Genomic DNA, 19,933 nt, shown 5'->3' on the forward strand with positions numbered 1-19,933 from the left:
CGAGCGGCCAGCTCCCGCACAGAACGACACCATGTCAAAGGCATACGATCGTCCTTCGCTGACGCCGCAGTTCTGCTTTAACCAAACAGCATTGAGAGGTATGTCATTCAAATACACCTGCTAGAACACAATTTCACAAGACCAACTTGCTTACCAACAACCAAACCAGACTTCCTCCGTCTCTCCCGCGCCACCATTGATGATTCCATAACGCAAAACCTAAACTCTCTCCTCACGCCTGCCTCGGCAGGCTTCGATCCCTCGTCGACTTCCGAACGGCAGACCCTCCCTCCAGGCACACGCCGTCAGATTCCCGCCTCGAGCTGTCAATACTTTAAAGAGAAGGTGCTCTTCCCGTCATGGCAAATGCGCTCAGACGTCATAAACTACTGTGCTAGCGTGGCGACTTCCCCAGATCCCGATGATCCCGATGCGATACTGCGAGAGGTGGAGAGCGCCCGAGCGAGAGAGCGGATTGTGGACGAGCGATTGGATCCTTACAGTGGAAGGTATTTTCCGAGAGAGGTACGGACCGAGATGTTGGCGAACACTATGAGGAACGAACGGAGTGTGGAGAGTATTATCAGGAGTAGGACTTGGAGTCTGGTCGGAGAAAGATGTGGGGAAGAGATGGGGAAGAGCGCCGATGAGGCTTTGGATCAGTGGAGGAGAAGACAGGATGCCCGGCGAGTGTAAAAGGTAAAGCAAAACAAGAAAACTTTCGCTTCTCCGCTCAATTTGGCATGAGCCTTACCTCAGTGCTCTCTTGGATTGTAAATGAGGTATGTTGGCGTTCTACAGTACTAAAAAGTTATTAACAACAACGCATATTTAGGCACTTTTCATTGATATGGTATATTGCACTATCCGCTAGTGCTGACGTGTGATTGTTTATGGGTAAAGTCAATAAATTCTGTTGTCTGCGGCAACCATGTCGCCAATCTCCATCTCTCGGCGCGTACTGGATATAGGTTTGTAACCTCATTTCATCAATCCAGGGCTATGGAGACCGTGCGATACTCTTCGTTGTACTTGTACACTTCGTCTTACTTGCATTTCGTACGCTTCATTTATTTCGTACGCTTCATTTATTTCGTACGCTTCATTTATTTCGTACGCTTCATTTCGTACGCTTCATCCGCTTTCTCCTTCGCCTTCGTACTCATCGTAGACTTCCGCGATAGTTGACAGCTGTGGTTGCCACTTAGGCTCTTTACGGCCTTCCGCAGTGGTTGACAGAGGTTGCCAATTAGATTCCGATGAATCTTCGTACTCTTCGTCGACTTCGATTGTAGTTGGCAACGGTGGTAGAGTTTCTCCTCCGTACTTTCCGTACTCTTCGTTGACTTCCACAATAGTTGACAGCGTTGGTTGCGACCTATGTTCCAACGAAGCTAGGCTCAGGTGATCGGATGTATCCTCCTCGGTACTGGCCTCGTCGCTGGCCTCAGTGCTGGCCTCGTCGCTGACCTCAGTGCTGGTCTCGTCGCTGGCCTCGTTGCTGTAACCGGAGTTGTGTTCTGTGGTGCCCTCATGGAAGCTGTGTTCGTGGTTGACCCAGAATCGGCGAACAAACCAGAGTGGCGAGGAGTTCGATGAACCAGAGCGAATGGGGGGGCTAGGTTTTTCGGAAACGTTGTCGTTCTCCATCATCCTGAAAGGTTCGTCGTTGTCATCGTCATGACCGCCACACATGAAAGTGCGAAGGAAAGCACTATAGAAGCTCATGATGTCAAGTAGCAGCGTTGATTAGTCGATGTGTATGAGTGGGTGCATGATGCGAGTGGGTGTTTTGGCAAGGCTCTGCTGGACTTATAAGGACTTGAGTAAGACGCGTGTTAAGGTATGTTGTCTATGTTCGTGGTAATCCTTTCCTAACATACCGTGCATATTATTTATACAATGCACCTTAAGCGTTCACACACTACATTCGCCGGCCTCATAGCCGTTTTTATGGAGAATGGCTTCAATCAAGCTAACTCTTTTTAATTTGGGCGGTAGCAATTGGCGTATGATCACTTAAGCACATCGAATAGTTCCCGTGGTAACCGGCAAGTCCCCCACCCGGGTTTGAAGCAACACTGACTACTGACGAGGAATGACGTCGAAGATGAAATCAAACACGGAAGAGCAAGCGGGGAAGGGTGTGTGTTAAGATGATTGAAAGCAATTACCGTGTCAGAATTCAGGAAGGGGACAATCTAGCTGATGTCGTTTTTAGGGTGTCTCTCTCGATCGCTATCCTTTTTCCCATGTTTCTGCTCCTTCCCTTCCTCGGAGCCACTACGCAGGATTACCCATTAGTTATCGCCCTTATCTTCCCCTTCTTCATCTTGTTGAGGGCGGATACCAGCAGTAGCCGGGGATGGCATAGCACTTCCGTTTGTCGCATTCGCCACGAGGTAGTAGACCACGACCGCGTCGCAAACCACCTGGGAACGTATGTGACTAACGTAGATACCATTTTGTAGTGACCAAGTATAATTCATTCTGCTAAAGGTGCGTGGCATTTCTATTTTTACTAATGACCATTCACGATTGAGTTGCTAGTATAAAATGCTACGAGTTCCATGATTGTGTACAACACCTGGTCTGTAGAAATACAATGGTATGCTGAAAAACTCCTTGAGCTTGTTCATTGGGTTAGTTGCCGTCTAGTCGCGATATAAATCATCAACTCACAAGAGAAAAGAAGCTAAGGAGCTCAAAGTCAGTCCGGTACATTATTTCATAGGGACTAGTAATTTTTAAGTAATTAAGGAACCATTGATGGAACTAATGGTTACCAATGTAAGAAACATCTACTTCCTGTCTTTTTTTGTTAATTCTATCATTCATTCAGCACTATCGAGGCGAGCAGGCTTGCTCCTTCATCATTATGCCGCGCCGTCCCTTCGTAGGGATCATCACTTAGTTGTAACCTCCCCAGTGGTACCTCAGGGTACTACTTAAGGAGGATCACGTCATACAGTCACTGCGGAGTACTTTTGGTACATTTCAAATACATTTTCTGGGTTTTCTATCTTTTTTTTTTTTTTTTTTGTGTTCTCGTGTTTTTGTCTTGTTGTCTTGTCAATTCAAGCCCGGGGTTCGGTACAAGTGGTTAGTGTTGTGCTCAGTGTAGGTGTGATTGGGGATTCGATAAAAACCAAGACCAGGAAATGAGTGGGACGACATCCGAGCCGCAAGACTCTTGGTAACCTCTCTAGTGATACCTCAGGGTACTACTTGGAGGGACTCAAGAAGTCACTCAAACAGAGTTGGGGGTACCAGACCTCAGCTTCTCTCTCCACTCCTCCCATTGACGGACGCAGCTCTTGGCATTCATAAAGATCTTGTAGTAGACACCACTGATCAAGTTTTCGAATCGGCTAGGTCGGTACGAAGGCGACTCGATCAGCAGGATGAAGGTCGAGACATGGAGGTCGAACCGCTCACAGACCTTCTCTACGATGTCGTCAACAACTGAAACACAGTGAGTGTTGAGTCCCCTGAGGAGCTCGTTGCGCGCCTCCTGATTTTGTCCAAGGACTTCGTTATGCAGCCGAACACTCTCATCGTGAACGCGCTGGGCGATATCTTGAGCGAGTACCTCCTCCTCATAGATACCGGTGTCCTCAGCGTGTTCCTCAAGGATGTCAGCATGGTTCTCGAGGATAGCAACGAACTCCTCGCGCAGGCGGTTGGCGATTTCCTCGAACATGGCTTGTCCAGTCTCCGTGTTCAGAGCATGCTCGTCGTTCTTGGCGGACGTGTCCTCGGCCGTAGAGTTCTGAATGTTTTCAAGCTCGGCTGTAACAGACTGTGGCATGCGAGCAGCTATCTCAGGGTGCGCCCGGACGATATGAACCATCTCGGCGTTGTTCATATCGGTGATTTCCTTAGTACTGTGTTCAGCAGGTATATCACGAGAGATGTCTGAATATTCGAGGCTGAGTTCTTTCATGATTCTTTCGATATGGTTGATTGCGTTCTGGATGGGCGTGAAAGACATTTTTGCTCTGTGCTGAAGATGTTTTTCTCTGGGTGTCCGTTCAGCAGTAAGCTTCCGCCCAGGAGGCTTTATACTAGCGTTCTCTAGTCTCCTTCACACGGGTTGTTTGTGTACATCTACCAGGTTAACACGCGGCACTCACACTGTTCCGGGGCTTTACAGGCAACACAGGTATATACCGAATCAAGTTAGCAGACAATGTGTCACATATCAAAACTAAACTCGATATTCTATGTAAGCCCCTTTGTGTGAACATACTGTGCAGGCTGCTGCAGTACTGTTTACTGTTACCAACATATGTAAATTCTATCATTCGTACTTTGCCATAACCGACTCCGCCCGTCAGACACTGACGAAACAAGGAACAACAACCCAAAAAACACCACCATGGATCTAAAGGACAACTTTCCGGCCCGTCCGGGATATCTCTACCGCTTGTTCAATGTGTTCTATTCCAAGTGGGATGCCGGCGAGGCTGCTCCCAAGACGCTAAGCAATGCATTTTCAGAGAGCTGTGCTTTCTGGAGACCATACACGAATGCTGACAAAGTTTAAGGCGTACTTAATACTCCCGAGGGCTTGCACAAGAGCCCGCGTGGTATGTTCACGACGGGCTATGCTCTGGGAGAATCTTGCTCCAGAGCAGTTGGCTAGGCCGATCGATGCTGTCGACTCCAACAGCTTGACCCAGTGGAACTCGGCCTAGAGCAAGTTCTTGTCAACGAGTTGAAGTGGTGGTCTCACGCCCTTCTCGAGATCGAGGGTCCTCTCCTAGGTGTTGATGAGGACGGTACTAAATGCAATCTCTCTCCCTATGATTTTGAGCAAGACGACGTTTAGTGGAGTTCTGAATGCAACCCGCTCAGACTCCGCCTTAAATACCTTCAGCTCTGCGCGGTCGAGGTCGTCCAGCCCGATGAGCCTCTCTGCAACAGGTCTCAGGCCAAGAAGACCTAGCCCGACGAGACTAAATCAGAGAACAAAGTTTTCAACACCACCCAGATCCAGAACGTCCGCATCATTGGCAGCATTCTCTACCTCCCCCTCAACCACGGACTCGACAACCACGGCGGACCTGAGTGGACGGAGTCAGGCTACTTCCTCGCCAGCAGCATCGGCGAAGATGGTACCACTAATAGCCAGTGGTCCGTCTCGCAAACTGCTATGTGGAGCGAGGACCTCTTGGATGAACTTGGAATTCTCGAGCAGCGCTTCAAGGCGGCCAAGTCTCCTGGTATGACGAAGCTCCGCGACTGTCACAAGGATGCCATTTTGGAGTGGAACAACTCCAAGGACCTCGTCGAGCTCATTCCTATTTCCATGCTAAGTCTAGGCCCTCGACGGCTGATAAGACTAGCGAGGGGGTTATAGTAAGGGTAAGTTGACCGGCCACCTAGATAAGTTCGGAATATTTTAAGTTTTGTGGTAGCCTACAGGCTTCTCTTTCTATCCTTTCTCTGCCTCTGCCGCTAAGTGAAAGAAACATGTTCCATACCGGTGGTACTGAATGAACTGTAGCTAGATGGATGTAACTATACATCCGTAGTGGCTCTACTAAGAAATTCGAACACAATGTCTCCAGGTGTATTCCAAACTCACATCATCAACATGAGCTGCCTCATTACTTGGAACCTGCCGGAATGCATAGAAAGCTGTAGCCGAACATTGAGCATTAACTAACACGCTACATCTATTCACTCGATCATTTACTCACTCACTCACTCACTGAAGAATAAGGAAGGACTTAAGAAACATTTTGTAAACAAATTATAATAAAAAAATAAATTAAATTAAATTAAATAAATAAAATTAGCTTCAGGACTTACGAGGCATAGGAGCAACCGCACTGGCAAGCACAGATGCATGCAGAAGCAGGCCTCTTTCCCAGGCCCCCTTTCCAGGCCCTCTTCCAATGACAATCTCATTATTCACCGCAACAGACCAGGACAGACATCCCGAGTGCCACAGACAACACACCAACAAGACAGAAAGAGAAAGAATGGAATCAGATTTGCAACTACACACGCACAATACGTGCACGGATTAGCACATCTCACAATCACATCGCAGTCTCATCGTCACTGGCATCATCTTGTCACGATCACTCAGTCAGTGGGTCAGTCAGGCAGGCACAGTCGTCACTTTCACCATTCAGGCACTCATCAGTGGGCATCACAATGGGTCGAGAGGCACTCAGAGAAATGGGCAGTGGGCGTCACAGGCATTGTCACCGCAGGGCAGAGGCAGGAGCCTGGGAGGCCTCCCGGGCTGGTGGCGGGGTGCTTGTATTGTAAAGCTTATATAGTGTCTTTCTTGCCAAACCCACTGCGATGTTCGCGCACAGAAAAGATGGCTTCACGCTTTGTGAGTGCCGAGTGGCGTGCTACCAAGGTACATACTCGTGCGGTAGTCTTTGTCCACGACAGGGCATCGCGAATCCTTCTTTGTATACGCACCAAAACAGCAACATTGTACGCACCCAACTCCGCTGTACAAATACATGCCTGTTCCACTGTAGCAAGACAACCCAGCGCACTCAACTCACGGAGCCACAGCTTCCCCTTACACACTCATCCACCTACTAACCAACTAACCCCACAACACTCTAGCAACACGCGCCCACGACCGCAGCAAAATGTGCCACTACAACGTGCTGACCTGCCCCGCCTGCGCCGACACGAAGCGCACGCTCCGCGTCTGTACCGAGGGCCTCTGGACCGCCACGCCGCCGACCTGTGCCGCCATGCCTGCTGCCGGCGACGATCCGCTGCCGACGCGCCCCGAGGACCAGCTCTGCGGGAAGTGTGCCTGGGAGGAGCAGGCGAGGGAGAGGGCGGTGCATGATGAGCTGAGGGAGATGCGGTTCGCTTCGGCTGCTTAGATGTTGAGAGGACAAGAGTTGGACAAGAGTTGAGAAGGGGAATCGAGATGCTGGGTAGGGGAAGAAGGTAAGTTTGTATATTAGAGGTCGCTGGACTGCGGGCCAGTCTGGTGCTGGGATGGAGTGTGTGATAGCAAATGGTAAGTAAGACTTTGTTTGTTGGAATTGTTAGAGGTAAGTACGCTTTTCCTTTCTTTGGCGAGCTCGCTGTAGTTTTCTCTCGTGGTCCAACGCCAATAGCATTGTCTTTTTGTGGGTTGACGTGCGTATGAAGTGAAGTGTGCTATGGCCAGGTCAAGGGATATGGGTCTATGGGGACTGTTGACTCGAATGGATGAAGTTGGAAAGTCCGAGCTATGCGGACGACTTGATTGAGGCTATGCTACCCACGTGTTCGTACACGACTGATCTGGCGAAGCTATGGAGTAACAGGAGAGGCAGGCAAATCGGAGGCGGGCGGAGAGCCGAACTGAGTGACGCCCTGTCTTAGATAGAAGCTGGCTTTCAGTGATAGGTCATACACACGGGATCTGTCATACGGCGCACCATACAATTTGGAACAGCTGTATCTGTGTAAGCAGCTAGACATTATTTGACTGATCGTCCGTCCTTCGTATATACCCGTGCCAGACGCAACGAAGTTTGAAATTGTGCCTTTATACCCCAACCCTGCCACTTGAGGAGCAACCAGGACAATCACATTCCGGTAGACAGTCCCAACTCTTTGCACTTGTCCGAGTAGTGAGGGCTGAAGGGCTTGACGCCGTCTCGGACAGAGCAGAACTTCCAACCGTCCCCGTGCCAGTAGCACTCGCACTTTGCCTCCTCTGGGGTTGGCACGTACGCCCACTCCATGCCGTGGAAAGTGTAGACTGTGCGGAGCGAGCGTATCCTGTTGAAGGCAGCGTCCTTAGCGCTTGTGAGCGTTTCCTTGGTTGACTCCATGACCTCTTCGGCGGCTCGCATGAGGCCTGAGATGGCCTTGCGCGCAACGTAGATGTCAATCTGCTCCTCTGCTTTGATCGCGCTGGCTTCGTGTTCGGTGATGTTTTCGAAGGGCTCATTTTGCGCGAAGACCTGGCGAGCATCCTTGGCTTCAAGCTCATGAATCTCCTCAAAGGGCTCGTTCGCGGCGGTGGGGTTGTCTGCACTATCAGTGCATCTTGGTGAGTGAAGTACGTGGTGTATCTCACCATCCTTCTTGTACTTCTTGGTGAGCGGCTTGAAGAGTCCAAAGGCATTGGTGAGAAAGCCCTTCTTAACGGACGAGAAGCTGGATGTCTTTGAGAGGATCCTCGAGAGGGTGATGAAGGAGATCTGGTCGTCATCTGTTATCTTCATGTCAAAGAAGCTACCTGCATCTGATTGGGTGTGGAGCGACTGGGATCCTGTGTCCGTACCATGACTCTGAGGAGGGCCAGTGAGCTCTTGGCCACAGAAGATGGGGGGCTCCATGACTGCGCCCAGCGAGGAAGACGCTGTGTTAGGGTGGCAGCTGTTAAGAGTGATGCGGAGGATGACGTAAGGTTGTCCCGACCAAGTATCTGGGTCCAGCTTCACTTCTAGGCGATTTGTGAGCTTATAAATGAGTGACTTGCATTGGCGTGTGTGAAGACAATGTTGCATCTTTTGGAGACGTTGCGCAGTCAAGCAGAGGTGATCGCAGACTTGGTCCAAGAAGAGAGGCTTCATAAGTGCGCGCACGATGAATGTTCCTTAACAGTGAAGCAAGGCCCAGGCAACAAGGCGGTGAGGCTGTGATGCCACACAAGAAGTGTGAAAGGGTTTCGTGTTAATTCTCAAGCTCTCGCGAAGGTGAGCCTACTAGTGAAAGTTGCTGTCCAAGTGCCTGGACCAAACGTGTTCCTGCAGCACAACCCAAGTCGCATACATCTAAGCGATTGCTTGAGTGACTGCCACGAGGGTTTTGCAATCCCTGAAACTAAAATTAGCGCAGCTTTCTTCTGTTCACATCTAGAGCTCCAACTGCGCTCACTGGAAATAACGGAGTACATACCAAAATGAAAGGCGACAAGGCAACACTTGACTGCGCTATAACAATAGACAGAAAATGTATGATGGAAAGGCTTGCAACGCAACGTGCTTCTCTGTACAGTTGTGGTATAGCACTCGGACGTGGAAAAGACTGAGATAAAAACAGGCGATGATAATGAGTACTTTGATGGAAGACTATTCTTTTGGCATTGCCGTTGAGGGCGGTTGTTGATGGGGAATCTTATGGATTGTGAGTTTTGGATTCTAACCCGGACATAAGATGGGAGGTCACTGACAGCATTTTGGGAAGCGACGAAGCTCCTGCCTAGAACGTTTTAGCTTCTTGAAAATCGCGACCACTGCACTTCCTCTTAGCGGTGCAGAGAGCAACACCGTTGGCACAGCCCGATTAGTGTTTTATTAGGTGAAAAGCAAATTAAAGCTCAGAGAATAGAAGCAAAAGATGGAGATGGATGAGCTGTTGCTATTAACAGTCAAAATGATTTCCAAGAATCGGCACTCTCGTCTAAGAGCAAATGAACACGCATCACTAACCGGTCGGTCCGAGAGCTAAGGTTTGTCTCTGTCAAAGACGCGACCTTGGTGTCATGATGAACGCGAACAAGAGATGCAGTAACTGCTGCGTCAGCACGCGGGAAGACGGTCTGAAGTCAGCTCTCTCTTAAGTTGGACACAAATGCAGGGGCCCTAACCAGCTAGGGCGTTGTCACCCAGAGCCGGGCCCAAACCAATACCCATGGCCGCCTCTGTTACATGGTAATCCCATGAACCGGAAGCCATCCCATTTCCCCGTAGACGTCCGACGTTCTTCTCAAAACGAGCACATGCAGCACCTTACCACAAACAACATGATGCCTTCCCAGATTGGTTACCACACAGCTTAGTGCTCAGCTGCAATTCAACGTGCTGGAGTTGGAAAGTTTCGGGGGGCGGTCCTGCTCCCCGTCGGTGTTCGAAGTTATACCTGCATCCTTCCTAAGGCCAGTGCAGCTTGGTCTGCTTGACATATGTGGTGGAATCCAGTCGCGGAGAAAACTCCGCCAGGGGGGTGACGAAAGAGGGAAGTAAATAAGAAGGGCGAGTCGCCTCCTGACCAATCACCGTCGACCGGGAATGTACCTCTGCAAACGCGACCCCTTCCAGCCACACGATGCCGGTCCACGTTATGACCTTGGTCGCAGGTCTTCGATATTTATCTAGGGTAATTTCGTATGGTTGCCTAAGAATAAAAACGAATGTGATTTAATGTACAGCGAGACTAAACTGTCAAATCAAATGACTACATCTTCAAGCCAAAACTAACCTTTCTTTTTGCATCAGCTGAAGACCTTGTTGAAAATCTTTTCTGCCGTGTTTCTAGTCGCGCATCGCGTCAGCCTTTGCATAAAAAACAAAAACAATCATTCGACTTACTTCGGAGGCATCTCGATGTAGTTTCTCTCATACTCCTCAATTTCGTCCAAGTCCTGGTGCAGATCGACCTCCATCGGGCTCCTGAACTTCGTCTTATGAACCAGCTTCCATCCTATGTAAAGCAGGGGGCAAGCACCGATCATGAAGTACGAGAACAAGAATGTCGGGACGTCCCACTTGCCCGGCAAAAACACCGTATACCCGCCCACAAACGTCATGACAAAACAGCCCATGAAGCCGTACCACGCGACATACGGCTGTCCAAAGCCCTTGTAAGGCAAATCATCCCTACTCAAGCCCTGTGCATCGCACGCCTTCTTGAATCGGATAAACGTGAAGCAGATGACGCTGAAGTTGATGAGCTGAGAGGCAGTAACAAGGTTAACGAACCAGCGCAGCACGACCGCCGCATTATTCGAGACCTGCAGGAACGACAGCAGCGCGATGACCAGCACGATCAACACACAGTAGATGGGCACGCCTTTCCTCGTGCATCGGGTCAGCACCTTGGGCGCCTTGCCCTCCAGCGCGAGCCCATACAGCGAGCGCGATGCGCAGTAGACGTAGCTATTGCCGGCAGAGAAGGCGGCCGTCAGGACCATTGCGTTGACGATATCCGGCAGGACTTTAATCCGCAGCCTGTTCATCGAGACGACGTATGGCGAGGCAGCAGCGCCAGGCTCGCTGTTTTCGAACGCAGCTGTCAAGTCCGGGTCATCGTAGGGCACGTTGATGCCGACGCAGAGCGAGCCGAGGACGAAGAAGGCCGTCAGCCGGTAGAAGACGGCGTTGTACGCACGCGGCATCACTTTCCGCGGGTTCTCGGCTTCTCCTGCGGCCATGGAGACGTAGTCTGGCCCGGCAATGGCGAAGGCGGCTTGGATGAGACACTGGAGAAACCCGAGGAAACGGCCTAGGTCACCGGTCTTGTACAGCTCTGCGAAAGCCCCTGGGTTGTTCCAGTATCTGTACAGAGAGGTGATTAGCATATCGGTAAACTAGGTTCACGGCCTATGTCTCTACATACCTGAAACCAAAGCGGTCACCGACCGGGTTTCCTCCTAGCATGACGATGAATGTATACATGACCAAACCGACGATCAGCAGCACTTTTCCCAGCGCGGCCCAAAATTCCGTTTCCCCATACCACTCGACGGCAAGCACGTTGATTAACCTAGGCAGAAGGTAAGCATTGCACAATTCAAGGACATATCACACCGGCACAAAGAAATAACGAACCCATAGAGAACAATGACGATTGCAATAATACCACCAGCTGGAACGGCATCGCTCCAGTAGTGTATGATTAGATTGCAAGCCACGACCTCAAACGGCACCAACGCCGCCTCGAAGATGAAGAAATTCCACCCGGCGGCAAAACCAAAGGCTTCGTCGACGTAACGGCCCGCGAAGCGGATAAAGGGCGAGGAAATCGGCAGATATGTCACCATTTCGGCAATGCCTGCGGTGGTCAGCACTCTTAAACTTTATCGCTTTTTGGCCAGTCATGCTCCGGGTCGGATAATGGCGCGCTGGGCTTCAACTGAAGGTGATGCTGCGTCGGGGCTCTCCAACAACGAAAGAGATCATGCTCACTGATTGTGATGGCCAGAATGAACGTGCACCTAAAGACACCTTGTGATGAGCCGAATGGTCAAACATCGAGCGCTGTCGAAATCGTTTACCATAGTGTAAAAGCCAAAAATAGACTTCCTGGGCCGCCATTGAGTAGCCCCTGCCCGATTTGGACATAAAGTGCAGTGCCTATTGTGCCTCCGATTCCTGTATAAAATCAGCCAATATAACTTGAAAGCTTAAAGTTTCTTCATTTACCAATCAACTGGATATGGCGAGGCTTGAGCCGCCTATGCGTATGATCGCCAGGCACCTGGACAGAGCCAGACTCCGGACTCTCATTGCCCAGATAAGGCTTCTTTTCCCCAAGTTCTTTGTCCTCTCTATGGGTGACAGGCGGGGCGGCGCCGACAAGGTCAATGCCAGTCGCAGACATGTTCTTAACAGAACAGTAGCCGGCAGTTGAAGAACACCTGCGAATCTAGTGAATTTGCTTGAGCAGAAGACAGAAAAATTCGATCACAAAGTCCATGGGCCAGCGAGTAGGACTGGAAGCAAAGGCGCGCGGGAAGTGTTGAGGATAAATAGGTATGGGCGTGGGCAAGGTAAGGCTCCACGGGCGATAAGCAGCTGTGGACCTGATAACTGACTGGCTAGCGGCAGGGTGCGCAAGTTGGAGAAACCTGACAAGACGTAGGTAGTAGGCCGTGGTGTCACAAAAGAAACGAGGACACGCGGAGAGCTGACTACGAAAATTCCGGATAACTGGGACTCGCCTCTTTTTTCTTCAAATTGTGCCGCGTGTAGTTAGAAGCTCCAAGAAATGCGCCTCGGCACCCGCACCCTTGACTCGGGGTCTCCGAGGATGCGGCCCCGGATTTGGGTTACTTATCCGCTCACGTCACCTCCGCTGCCCCTCCAAACCCCACACAACAACAGGGCACGGGCGTTGTTTGCTGATGGTTTCTCAGGAGCACTGGCCATTGCGGAAAAAGGGCCTACCTACTGTTGACGACACTACTTAAACACGGCAAGGCCCACGCTACCGTGCTCTCTATCTGTTGCCTCTCCGCATTGCGGGACTTGGCAGAAGAGCCTAAGCCCTTGGCGTCGCACTGCTTCTATAAGATCTAGCGTGAGATCAGGTTGGGGTGCTCCACCATGTCGTGTGCCCAGAGCGACAAACGGCTCGATCAGATCCAAGTGGCTGCCGTCCCGGCTAAGTGTGATTTTGCAGCTCCGTTGACCGTGCGATCAAACGACAGAAAACAGATACCCTTCCAGTCAGACTCGGTGTGGCTTCCAGCGTGCAACATACACTTGTTCTACCCTAGCGGTAGCCATTAATGCCTTCCTCGAGCTGGTCCAGCTCTGCCTTGCGAGCGCGGTATAGCTCTTGCGCCTCGCGTTCCCTCCGGCTAACGAATGTAACCTCGTCCCTGAGAGCCTCCAGACGCCTTGGGATCGCGGCTTCCTCTGAAATTTGGAGCGTGCGGAAAGAGTCCAGTTCAGTGGCCGTCTTCTCATAGGCCTCGTGCGCATCGACAATCTTTTGGCGCAACGTCTTGGCACGCTGCTGATAGCCGCCAAGATGCAAGGCGAGCTTCTTTTCGACCTTGTTGCCTTGCTCAGCGGTTGCCATGATTCTGTTTTGAACAGCCTAGAATCAGTGTTAGTAGCTGTGTGTTACTGGCACATCTGGGTTTGAGACTTACATCAAATGTTTCAGCCATCAACTGGTGCTCGTCAATCTCATCCTCTCCATAGCCTGCAAGCCCAGGTAACACTGAGGTTTGATGAAGCTCCTCCCAAGCTCTGCTGAACTCCTCGGTGTCCTTCCTTGCATCGTCTGCGGAAAGTTCCAAAGCGATCTCCATGCGTGCGCGTTGCAACGTTTCGTCGCCAAAATTTTCAAGTGGCTTCGAAGTTCCACTGACTCTGGCCTTGCCAAACTTAGTCGCATCGTTCACCATGAGAAGTGTCATCTCTTCCAAAATGCTTCTTTCGGCGGGATCCGCAACGCTCGATGCTTTTTCAAGCATGGCGTTGACATTAACCACAGATGGACGCGGCAAGCCCTTCTGGAAGGCCTGCGTTTGACGGGCAAACTCCACGCGTTCAGCTGCTTCGCGAATAGCCTTGTTCCTGGCATCACGAATAGCAGCATCCTCCGTTCCGGTTTCCGCCCTAATAGCTTCTTGCTGCTCCTCTGGCAACTCCAATTCCCATTCAGTTTCCTTTGGCTTTGGCAAAGCTACGAATTTGCTTTTGATGTCGCTGCGCATAGCGGATTCCCGCATTTTGATATCGCGGGGAGTTTGTCCAACTAATTGCATACCGTTTTCACGGTTCAAGTTGAAGTTGTCGCGCGGCGTCCGCAAAGGAGTCGCACCAGGACCCCGTGCAGGCGTAGCTCCCGCGCCGCCGCCCTGGCGGAAAGGCGTGGCCATGGGGTTCGGAGTTTGAATCTGCTGCTTGCTAGGTGCGGCGCCACCAAATCCGGTGGTCTCTCCTTCGTGCATAGGCGTGTTTTCCCCACCAAGGAGAGCCGATTGGGTATCTGTTCGGGCGCGGGCGTTGCGGATTTCGTTTGCAACACGGTCCTCTTCCTGGGGTGCACGCGGAGTGCGGATAGGAGTGTTGCCAATGATTCCAGTGTAGTTGCTAATGAGACCCCTAGTGGCCTCGTTGTCGCTGCTACCAGCCAGTTGGCTAGCCCTCTCGCCCATCATACCCATCTTGACAATGTCTTCAAGCTCCGCTTCGCTGACCTGAGGCGCAGGCAACGTAAGCGTCCTCCTCTTGCTGCTCTGCTCAGCTTCGCGGATCTTTTGCATTTGCGCAGCTCTCTTTGCGGCCGCCGAGACTGCCTCGGATCCACCCTTATCGTTCTTCCTTTTCTTCCTGTCTTCGCCATCCTCCTGCTGATCCGCTTTCCGCTTGTTTGCAAGCTGTTGTTTCCTGGGATCGAATGCCTCCCTTTGCCTTTCATTCTGTACCTCCTCATCTACCGTGTCGTAGAAACCGGGAGCGGGCGCTTTCTCAAATGGGATATCCGCGTTGTAATCCATCTGGCCCTTCTTGACCGTAGTGACCTTGATGTTGATACCGGCATTCTTGAGCTCGCGACGCTTCTGCAGCACTGCCAATCGCCGCGATTCTTCGAGCTGCCTTTCGCGAGCCTTGCGCTTCGCCTTCTTTCCCTGGGTATTGGCGAGACGAGCCCGCGCCTCGCTGAGCATTTCCTTTTCGTCCTCATCGAGGTCGACCGTATCCGGGCGCGCGGGCTTCGATTCGGGGTCTGGGTCGAGTTCGCCGGGCCTCAGCTTCCGGACATCATCAGCGCTCGGCGCCGCCGTCTCGCCGCCTTCTGGTCCTCCCAAACCAAGCTCATCGTTCTCCTTTGCCTCCGCTTCGTCGAGGAGTTTTTGATAGCGCTCGAGACACTGCGTAGCCGTACGTCCTACGATTGGCGCAATAGTTCTAGACAATGGTTAGTGTCTGTTGTTACCCTTGCTTCAGCAGCGACCCAGACATACCTCCATTGCGTGGGCATCAGCTTCGCCAGATGCAGGAGCTTCTCATCTTCCTCCTTCGACCACTCCACCTTGCGGATGCTCGGATCCAGCCATTCCGACCATCTTGCCTTGCACTGCTTCGGGGTCTTGCGAGCGAGGAGCGAGGAGACGCGCGCCCACTGGTTCAGGCCATATTTGGAGACGGCGACCTTGACGATTTCGTCCTCGATGTTCGTCCAGACTCCTCCTTTGACGACGGGCATTTTGACGCGTTGATTCGCGCGGCGGCGATCGGTTGGAGGTGATGTCGCGGAATTGTTCGAGGCCGACTTGCCGTGCTTGCATCGAACTCTGAATCTCGAGCTGAGGGCGGACCGCCGTCTTGGCGCGCTAGTCTTTTTTGGGAATAGCTAAATTTTGCTTGACATTGACGTAACGGGCATCATGACATGTGCTTTGCGCGCACGTCAAACATGTCTCCTGCACCTTTCAAATCACTTCATACAAAATGGCGATAACAAAGTTGCTCAAGCCTTCGACGACAAGACTATTCCCTCGGACGGCGGCCACAAGGATCGCCGTTCCGTCACGATTTGCCTCCTCCGACACGAGGTCAAGTACGGAGCAGGACGCCACCAAAAAGAAAGAGGTAGTTGGGTACGAGCCCGAGATTTAAGAAGATATGTCTAACTGTTCGACAGGAATCAAAGGCCACCCAGCCTCAGCAAAAGAAAAAGACTCAAGCCGAGCTCGATGAAGAGCTGAAGATGAAGATGGCTGGCCTTTCCGGCGACGGAGGGGAATCCGGAGTGGAATATGAGGACGGCCAACCTGCCTCAATGAAGAGAAGTGTGCGCAACAATATGTTCCGTTATATTTGAGGAACACGCAAAACGACATCCCACTGTAACGGACATGCCGGCTCCGACCGCATCACGGCGCTGTACCTTTAATACTCTCTTACCTACTACATACTTGTTGACACACGCACGTATGTACATATACCTAGTGATTCTTACCTGAGAAGCTTCTATAGATGAGATGTACGAACACTGGCAAGGACCTTGATCAAAGAGGCTCAAGTGTGAAGAACACAGAAAAAAGCAACAACAAAAAAGACCGGCTTGCGAGCCGCTAAATGGTATCCACCTACCGCCCTTTGCACTTTCACTTTTCAAAGCTGATTATTATCAGAAGACGGCGGAGAGGGAGGGCTATTATTCAGTCTGGTAGCATCTCGTTATGCCAAAGCAAACACTTCTCTCCAAAAAGCACCACCAACCAGATAAAACGATAAAATAAAATAAAAATATAGCCCCACACAATCTAATCCATCCATCCGTCTGTCCATCTGCCCGTCTGGTATACCGTATTCATCCCACAGTCTGCCCACCATGCCTCTTCAAGCACCAGCGCCTCCAACAGAACTGAACCGAAGTGAGCCGAAACCGCACCCATCTCCTGCCCTAACCCACTCCAGGCCATATCAGCAGGCACCACAACCACCCACCCCCACTCACACCCACAACCACAACCACACACACGCTCACGCGCGCGCGCAAACAAACAAACAAGCAAGCACACCACGCACCAGCAAAGCAAGAGTGAGACTGACTGACTTAGTGACCGACCAACCAACCAACCAATCGACTAATAGGGTAACTAAGTGCGCAAGAGAGTAAATTAAGTAAAGCCAAGCCAAGCCAAGCCAAGTAAAGAAAGAAGAAAAAGAAAAGAAAAAGAGAAGAAACAGCAGTCTTCATAAGGACGCAAGGCCCGAAAATAGAAAGAAAAAGAAACCGCCCCCTACCAAAACCAGCAGCAGAAAAGAAGAAAAAGAAAAGAAAAGAGAAGAAGAGTCGCTCCACACCGCTAGCATGTATGTGTCCCGTACCCCGTTGTAAAACGCGCGTGCTCGTGAGCCCGCTTCTTCATGTCATCAAGTCATGCCGTCGTTCGTCCGTTCGTCCGTTCGTTTCAGTTCATGATGGAAGTCAATGTAAAGCCAACGCAAAGAAAAGCAAAGCAAAGAAAAGCCGAAGCAATCAGTCAATCAATCAGCCATGGAAGAAGTCCTGGCTGGTACTCCTTGCCGTGCCGCCCCCTTTCCTTCCTTCCGCCATCGCCATCGCCGTCCGCCACTCACTCACTCGCTCATCAACCCCTTCAAGCCAACCAACTTCACGGCACGGCACGCCGCCATGGGCAGCGCATCCGCTCGTCCGCTCGTCTCCTCAGCTCGTTCGCTCGACGTACTAGACATACCGTCCCGAGGGCGCGCCCATGGGCGGAGGCGGCAAGTTGCCTGCCGAGTAGGGATTAGCATCGGCGTAGGTAGAAGCACCACCATACGGCGGATAAGCCACAGGCACAGCAGCAGCGACAGGGGGCAAGCCGCGACCAGGCTGCTCGCGGGCACGGCGCTCGCGCTCCTTGCGCTTCTTGCGCCGCCGCGTCTCCAGCTCGTGCACCGTGTGCCGCTGCTCGTTCATCTCCTTCCACTCGCTGAACGCGCTCTTGATCCCCAGCGCCGCGATGCCCACCGCCGCCGCGTCTTGCAGCATGTTCTTGCTCTTGCGCTTGCGCGCCTCTTCTGGCGACATGGACCCTTCCGACACCAGTTGGCGCCGATTCTCACTCGCCACCATCGAGCTGTACACACCGTGCGCTGCGTGGATCGTCGCCACTGTGGCTAGTCCGGCAGTGAGGAGTTCCTTACCTCGCATCTTCCGCCGCTGGTTCTCCATGTCCGTCGTCGACTCCGACGACACGCTGCTGCCACGTCGGGCCGCCCCCGCACCTGCGGCTACGCCTGGGCCTGCTGCTGAGTATCCACCATCCGAAGGGGCGCCCCGTGAGCGACCCCCTCCGTATCGACGTCCGCGTGACGGAACGAAGCTGTCGGCGCTCGAGCTGCTAGGAGATCGGCGACGACGGGATTTGGATCGCACGCGTTCGTAGAGGGCTTTGCCGGCAGCGGCGACGGCACCTGCACCAGCGAGGTTCTTCAGGGAGCTAAGGTCTCCGCCGCCTCCGCCGCCGCGGCTTGAGGAGCGGCCACGGGAACGACTGCGGCCGAAGAGCGAGCGGGCACGTGAACGAGAGCGCGAGCGAGAACGGCCCCGAGAGCCGCTGCGGTCTCTTGGACCGTTCGCGAGTCGGTTGGCGACGAGACCACCGATGACGGCTTCGGCCGTGTGGCGCTTGCTCTTCTTTTCCGGGTTGCGGTCGACAAGTCCATCGATACCAGCGGCACCAAGAGCTGCGGTCGCGATGCGAGTGCCCTTTTCGCCCGTCCATGGACCGGGGTCTTTGCGGCTACGGAAGGCCTCGACAGCACCGGCGACGAGGGCGGCCTGGGCTGCTTGCTGCCACTTGCGTTCGGACCTGCCGTGGCGGCTTCGGCTTCGGCTCCGTGAGTCATAGTAGGAATCGCGGCGATCATAGCGGTCGGACCTGTCGTCGTATCGGTCATCATATTTGTCGCGGCCGCGGTCTCTGCTCTTGCTCCGTGATTTGCCGAGCACGGCGCCTACGATGCCGCCCAGGCCGGCGTCTTCGATGAACTCGCCAACCTTGGACTTGCGGCGCTCGCGACGAGGCGGCTTGCCATAGTCGTCCGAGTAGTAGGAGTCGTCGCGGTATTGTCTGCCGCGGGGCGCGTAGCTGTACTCGGAATAGTCGTCATAGTCACGGCGGCCGACGGAGCGGGCACGACGAGGTGGGTCGTAGTTCTCGCGTACTCGGGTTCTGCGGTACTCAGCGCCTGGCGGAGGAAAGTCCCGCGGGATGTCCTCGATGCTCTCTTCGCGTGGGCGGTAGACGAGATCACGTTGAGGAGCAGATCCGCGCTGGACGTATGTGGTTTCTTCAACGTACTCTGGCGCCCTGGTGCGGCGCGAGCGGCGCGGCACGTCGTAGTCGTAGTCGGACATTTTTTCAGGCTTGCACGCGGTCCAGAGGTGGCTGGGGGACACTAAGGCGTGTGCGTTGCCGGATAGGAAGAATAGGTGTCTGAAGGAGAAAAGTGAGCAAGACTCGGGTGGCGGACAGTTAGGGGGCTTACCAGGGTGGAATGTGTGATGAAGACGAGGGTGGTGCAAGGGGAGCGACAAGGTTGGGCCAAAAGAAGGCGGGGTTGCAGTGGCAGGAAACAGGCAGGCGCGAGCGGCGGGCTGAAAGGGTATATATTGCGCGAGGAAGTCGGGCAGTGAGACACTAGCAGGCCGGTCAAGCGCCCGAGCAACTCAGTTGGCGTGAGAGTGGTGGGGGAGAAGGGCGAGGGCCAAAGGTGTTGGCTGGGCAAGATGTACCGTGACGCAATGCGACAACAACAGGGTCTCGGGCGAGGACGGCGGCGGCGGCTGGGGCCGCAACGAGCCGTGGTTCGGCTCTCCGTCAGGCGCCTATTTTTTACCTAGTATTTACTGCGCCTCTCTCCCGTCATCCATCATCAGAGTGATGTCCACCTATTTGAGGTTCCGGTGAGCAGCACGCATGACGTAGGTATGTAATTCCAGCACCATCAGAGTCACG

At 52.7% G+C, this 19,933-nt stretch overlaps 11 protein-coding genes across 11 annotated transcripts; 5 read left to right on the plus strand and 6 right to left on the minus strand.

Moving 5' to 3' along the window:
• Positions 1-31: 31 nt before the first annotated feature.
• K452DRAFT_221132 (uncharacterized protein) lies at positions 32-696 on the plus strand (the record flags this gene model as incomplete). The annotated part of the gene is made up of 2 exons (XM_033536500.1): positions 32-98; positions 170-696. The coding sequence occupies 2 exons, from the start codon at positions 32-34 to the stop codon at positions 694-696; spliced, it is 594 nt and encodes a 197-aa protein (XP_033401323.1).
• K452DRAFT_283964 (uncharacterized protein) lies at positions 671-2,056 on the minus strand. Its single transcript, XM_033539866.1, has 6 exons — positions 2,002-2,056; positions 1,741-1,843; positions 1,359-1,661; positions 1,209-1,307; positions 836-971; positions 671-699 (listed from the first exon to the last, which is right to left on the minus strand). The coding sequence occupies exons 3-5, from the start codon at positions 1,651-1,653 to the stop codon at positions 904-906; spliced, it is 462 nt and encodes a 153-aa protein (XP_033401324.1). The 5' UTR covers positions 1,654-1,661; positions 1,741-1,843; positions 2,002-2,056; the 3' UTR covers positions 671-699; positions 836-903.
• K452DRAFT_122710 (uncharacterized protein) lies at positions 1,432-2,734 on the plus strand. Its single transcript, XM_033535195.1, has 6 exons — positions 1,432-1,661; positions 1,744-1,843; positions 2,002-2,051; positions 2,222-2,402; positions 2,472-2,499; positions 2,711-2,734. Exons 2-5 carry the CDS (start codon positions 1,757-1,759, stop codon positions 2,472-2,474), a joined length of 321 nt encoding a protein of 106 aa, XP_033401325.1. The 5' UTR covers positions 1,432-1,661; positions 1,744-1,756; the 3' UTR covers positions 2,475-2,499; positions 2,711-2,734.
• Positions 2,735-3,250: 516 nt separating this feature from the next.
• Positions 3,251-3,994, minus strand: K452DRAFT_295216 (uncharacterized protein; the record flags this gene model as incomplete). Its single annotated transcript, XM_033541788.1, has 1 exon — positions 3,251-3,994. One exon carries the CDS (start codon positions 3,992-3,994, stop codon positions 3,251-3,253), a length of 744 nt encoding a protein of 247 aa, XP_033401326.1.
• A 387-nt stretch (positions 3,995-4,381) lies between these two features.
• Positions 4,382-5,365, plus strand: K452DRAFT_305602 (uncharacterized protein; the record flags this gene model as incomplete). Its single annotated transcript, XM_033542914.1, has 3 exons — positions 4,382-4,543; positions 4,676-4,828; positions 4,997-5,365. The coding sequence occupies 3 exons, from the start codon at positions 4,382-4,384 to the stop codon at positions 5,363-5,365; spliced, it is 684 nt and encodes a 227-aa protein (XP_033401327.1).
• A 2,206-nt stretch (positions 5,366-7,571) lies between these two features.
• On the minus strand, positions 7,572-8,501 carry K452DRAFT_305603 (uncharacterized protein; the record flags this gene model as incomplete). Its single annotated transcript, XM_033542915.1, has 1 exon — positions 7,572-8,501. The coding sequence occupies one exon, from the start codon at positions 8,499-8,501 to the stop codon at positions 7,572-7,574; it is 930 nt and encodes a 309-aa protein (XP_033401328.1).
• A 1,706-nt stretch (positions 8,502-10,207) lies between these two features.
• On the minus strand, positions 10,208-12,315 carry K452DRAFT_295219 (uncharacterized protein; the record flags this gene model as incomplete). Its single annotated transcript, XM_033541789.1, has 7 exons — positions 10,208-10,247; positions 10,305-11,270; positions 11,332-11,478; positions 11,544-11,766; positions 11,901-11,929; positions 11,990-12,086; positions 12,138-12,315. The coding sequence occupies 7 exons, from the start codon at positions 12,313-12,315 to the stop codon at positions 10,208-10,210; spliced, it is 1,680 nt and encodes a 559-aa protein (XP_033401329.1).
• An 894-nt stretch (positions 12,316-13,209) lies between these two features.
• K452DRAFT_220999 (uncharacterized protein) lies at positions 13,210-15,660 on the minus strand (the record flags this gene model as incomplete). Its single annotated transcript, XM_033536492.1, has 3 exons — positions 13,210-13,539; positions 13,595-15,362; positions 15,419-15,660. The coding sequence occupies 3 exons, from the start codon at positions 15,658-15,660 to the stop codon at positions 13,210-13,212; spliced, it is 2,340 nt and encodes a 779-aa protein (XP_033401330.1).
• Positions 15,661-15,869: 209 nt separating this feature from the next.
• Positions 15,870-16,505, plus strand: K452DRAFT_243814 (uncharacterized protein). Its single transcript, XM_033537924.1, has 2 exons — positions 15,870-16,046; positions 16,099-16,505. The coding sequence occupies exons 1-2, from the start codon at positions 15,906-15,908 to the stop codon at positions 16,276-16,278; spliced, it is 321 nt and encodes a 106-aa protein (XP_033401331.1). The 5' UTR covers positions 15,870-15,905; the 3' UTR covers positions 16,279-16,505.
• A 37-nt stretch (positions 16,506-16,542) lies between these two features.
• K452DRAFT_283969 (uncharacterized protein) lies at positions 16,543-17,537 on the plus strand. Its single transcript, XM_033539867.1, has one exon. The coding sequence runs from the start codon at positions 16,792-16,794 to the stop codon at positions 17,077-17,079; it is 288 nt and encodes a 95-aa protein (XP_033401332.1). The 5' UTR covers positions 16,543-16,791; the 3' UTR covers positions 17,080-17,537.
• On the minus strand, positions 17,366-19,738 carry K452DRAFT_122895 (uncharacterized protein). The gene is made up of 3 exons (XM_033535196.1): positions 19,464-19,738; positions 18,117-19,411; positions 17,366-18,005 (listed from the first exon to the last, which is right to left on the minus strand). The coding sequence occupies exons 2-3, from the start codon at positions 19,330-19,332 to the stop codon at positions 17,653-17,655; spliced, it is 1,569 nt and encodes a 522-aa protein (XP_033401333.1). The 5' UTR covers positions 19,333-19,411; positions 19,464-19,738; the 3' UTR covers positions 17,366-17,652.
• Between the last annotated feature and the right edge of the window lie 195 nt (positions 19,739-19,933).

This window comes from Aplosporella prunicola (assembly GCF_010093885.1).
Source record: "Aplosporella prunicola CBS 121167 unplaced genomic scaffold K452scaffold_4, whole genome shotgun sequence".
In the NCBI taxonomy this organism is placed as follows: Eukaryota; Fungi; Ascomycota; class Dothideomycetes; order Botryosphaeriales; family Aplosporellaceae; genus Aplosporella; species Aplosporella prunicola.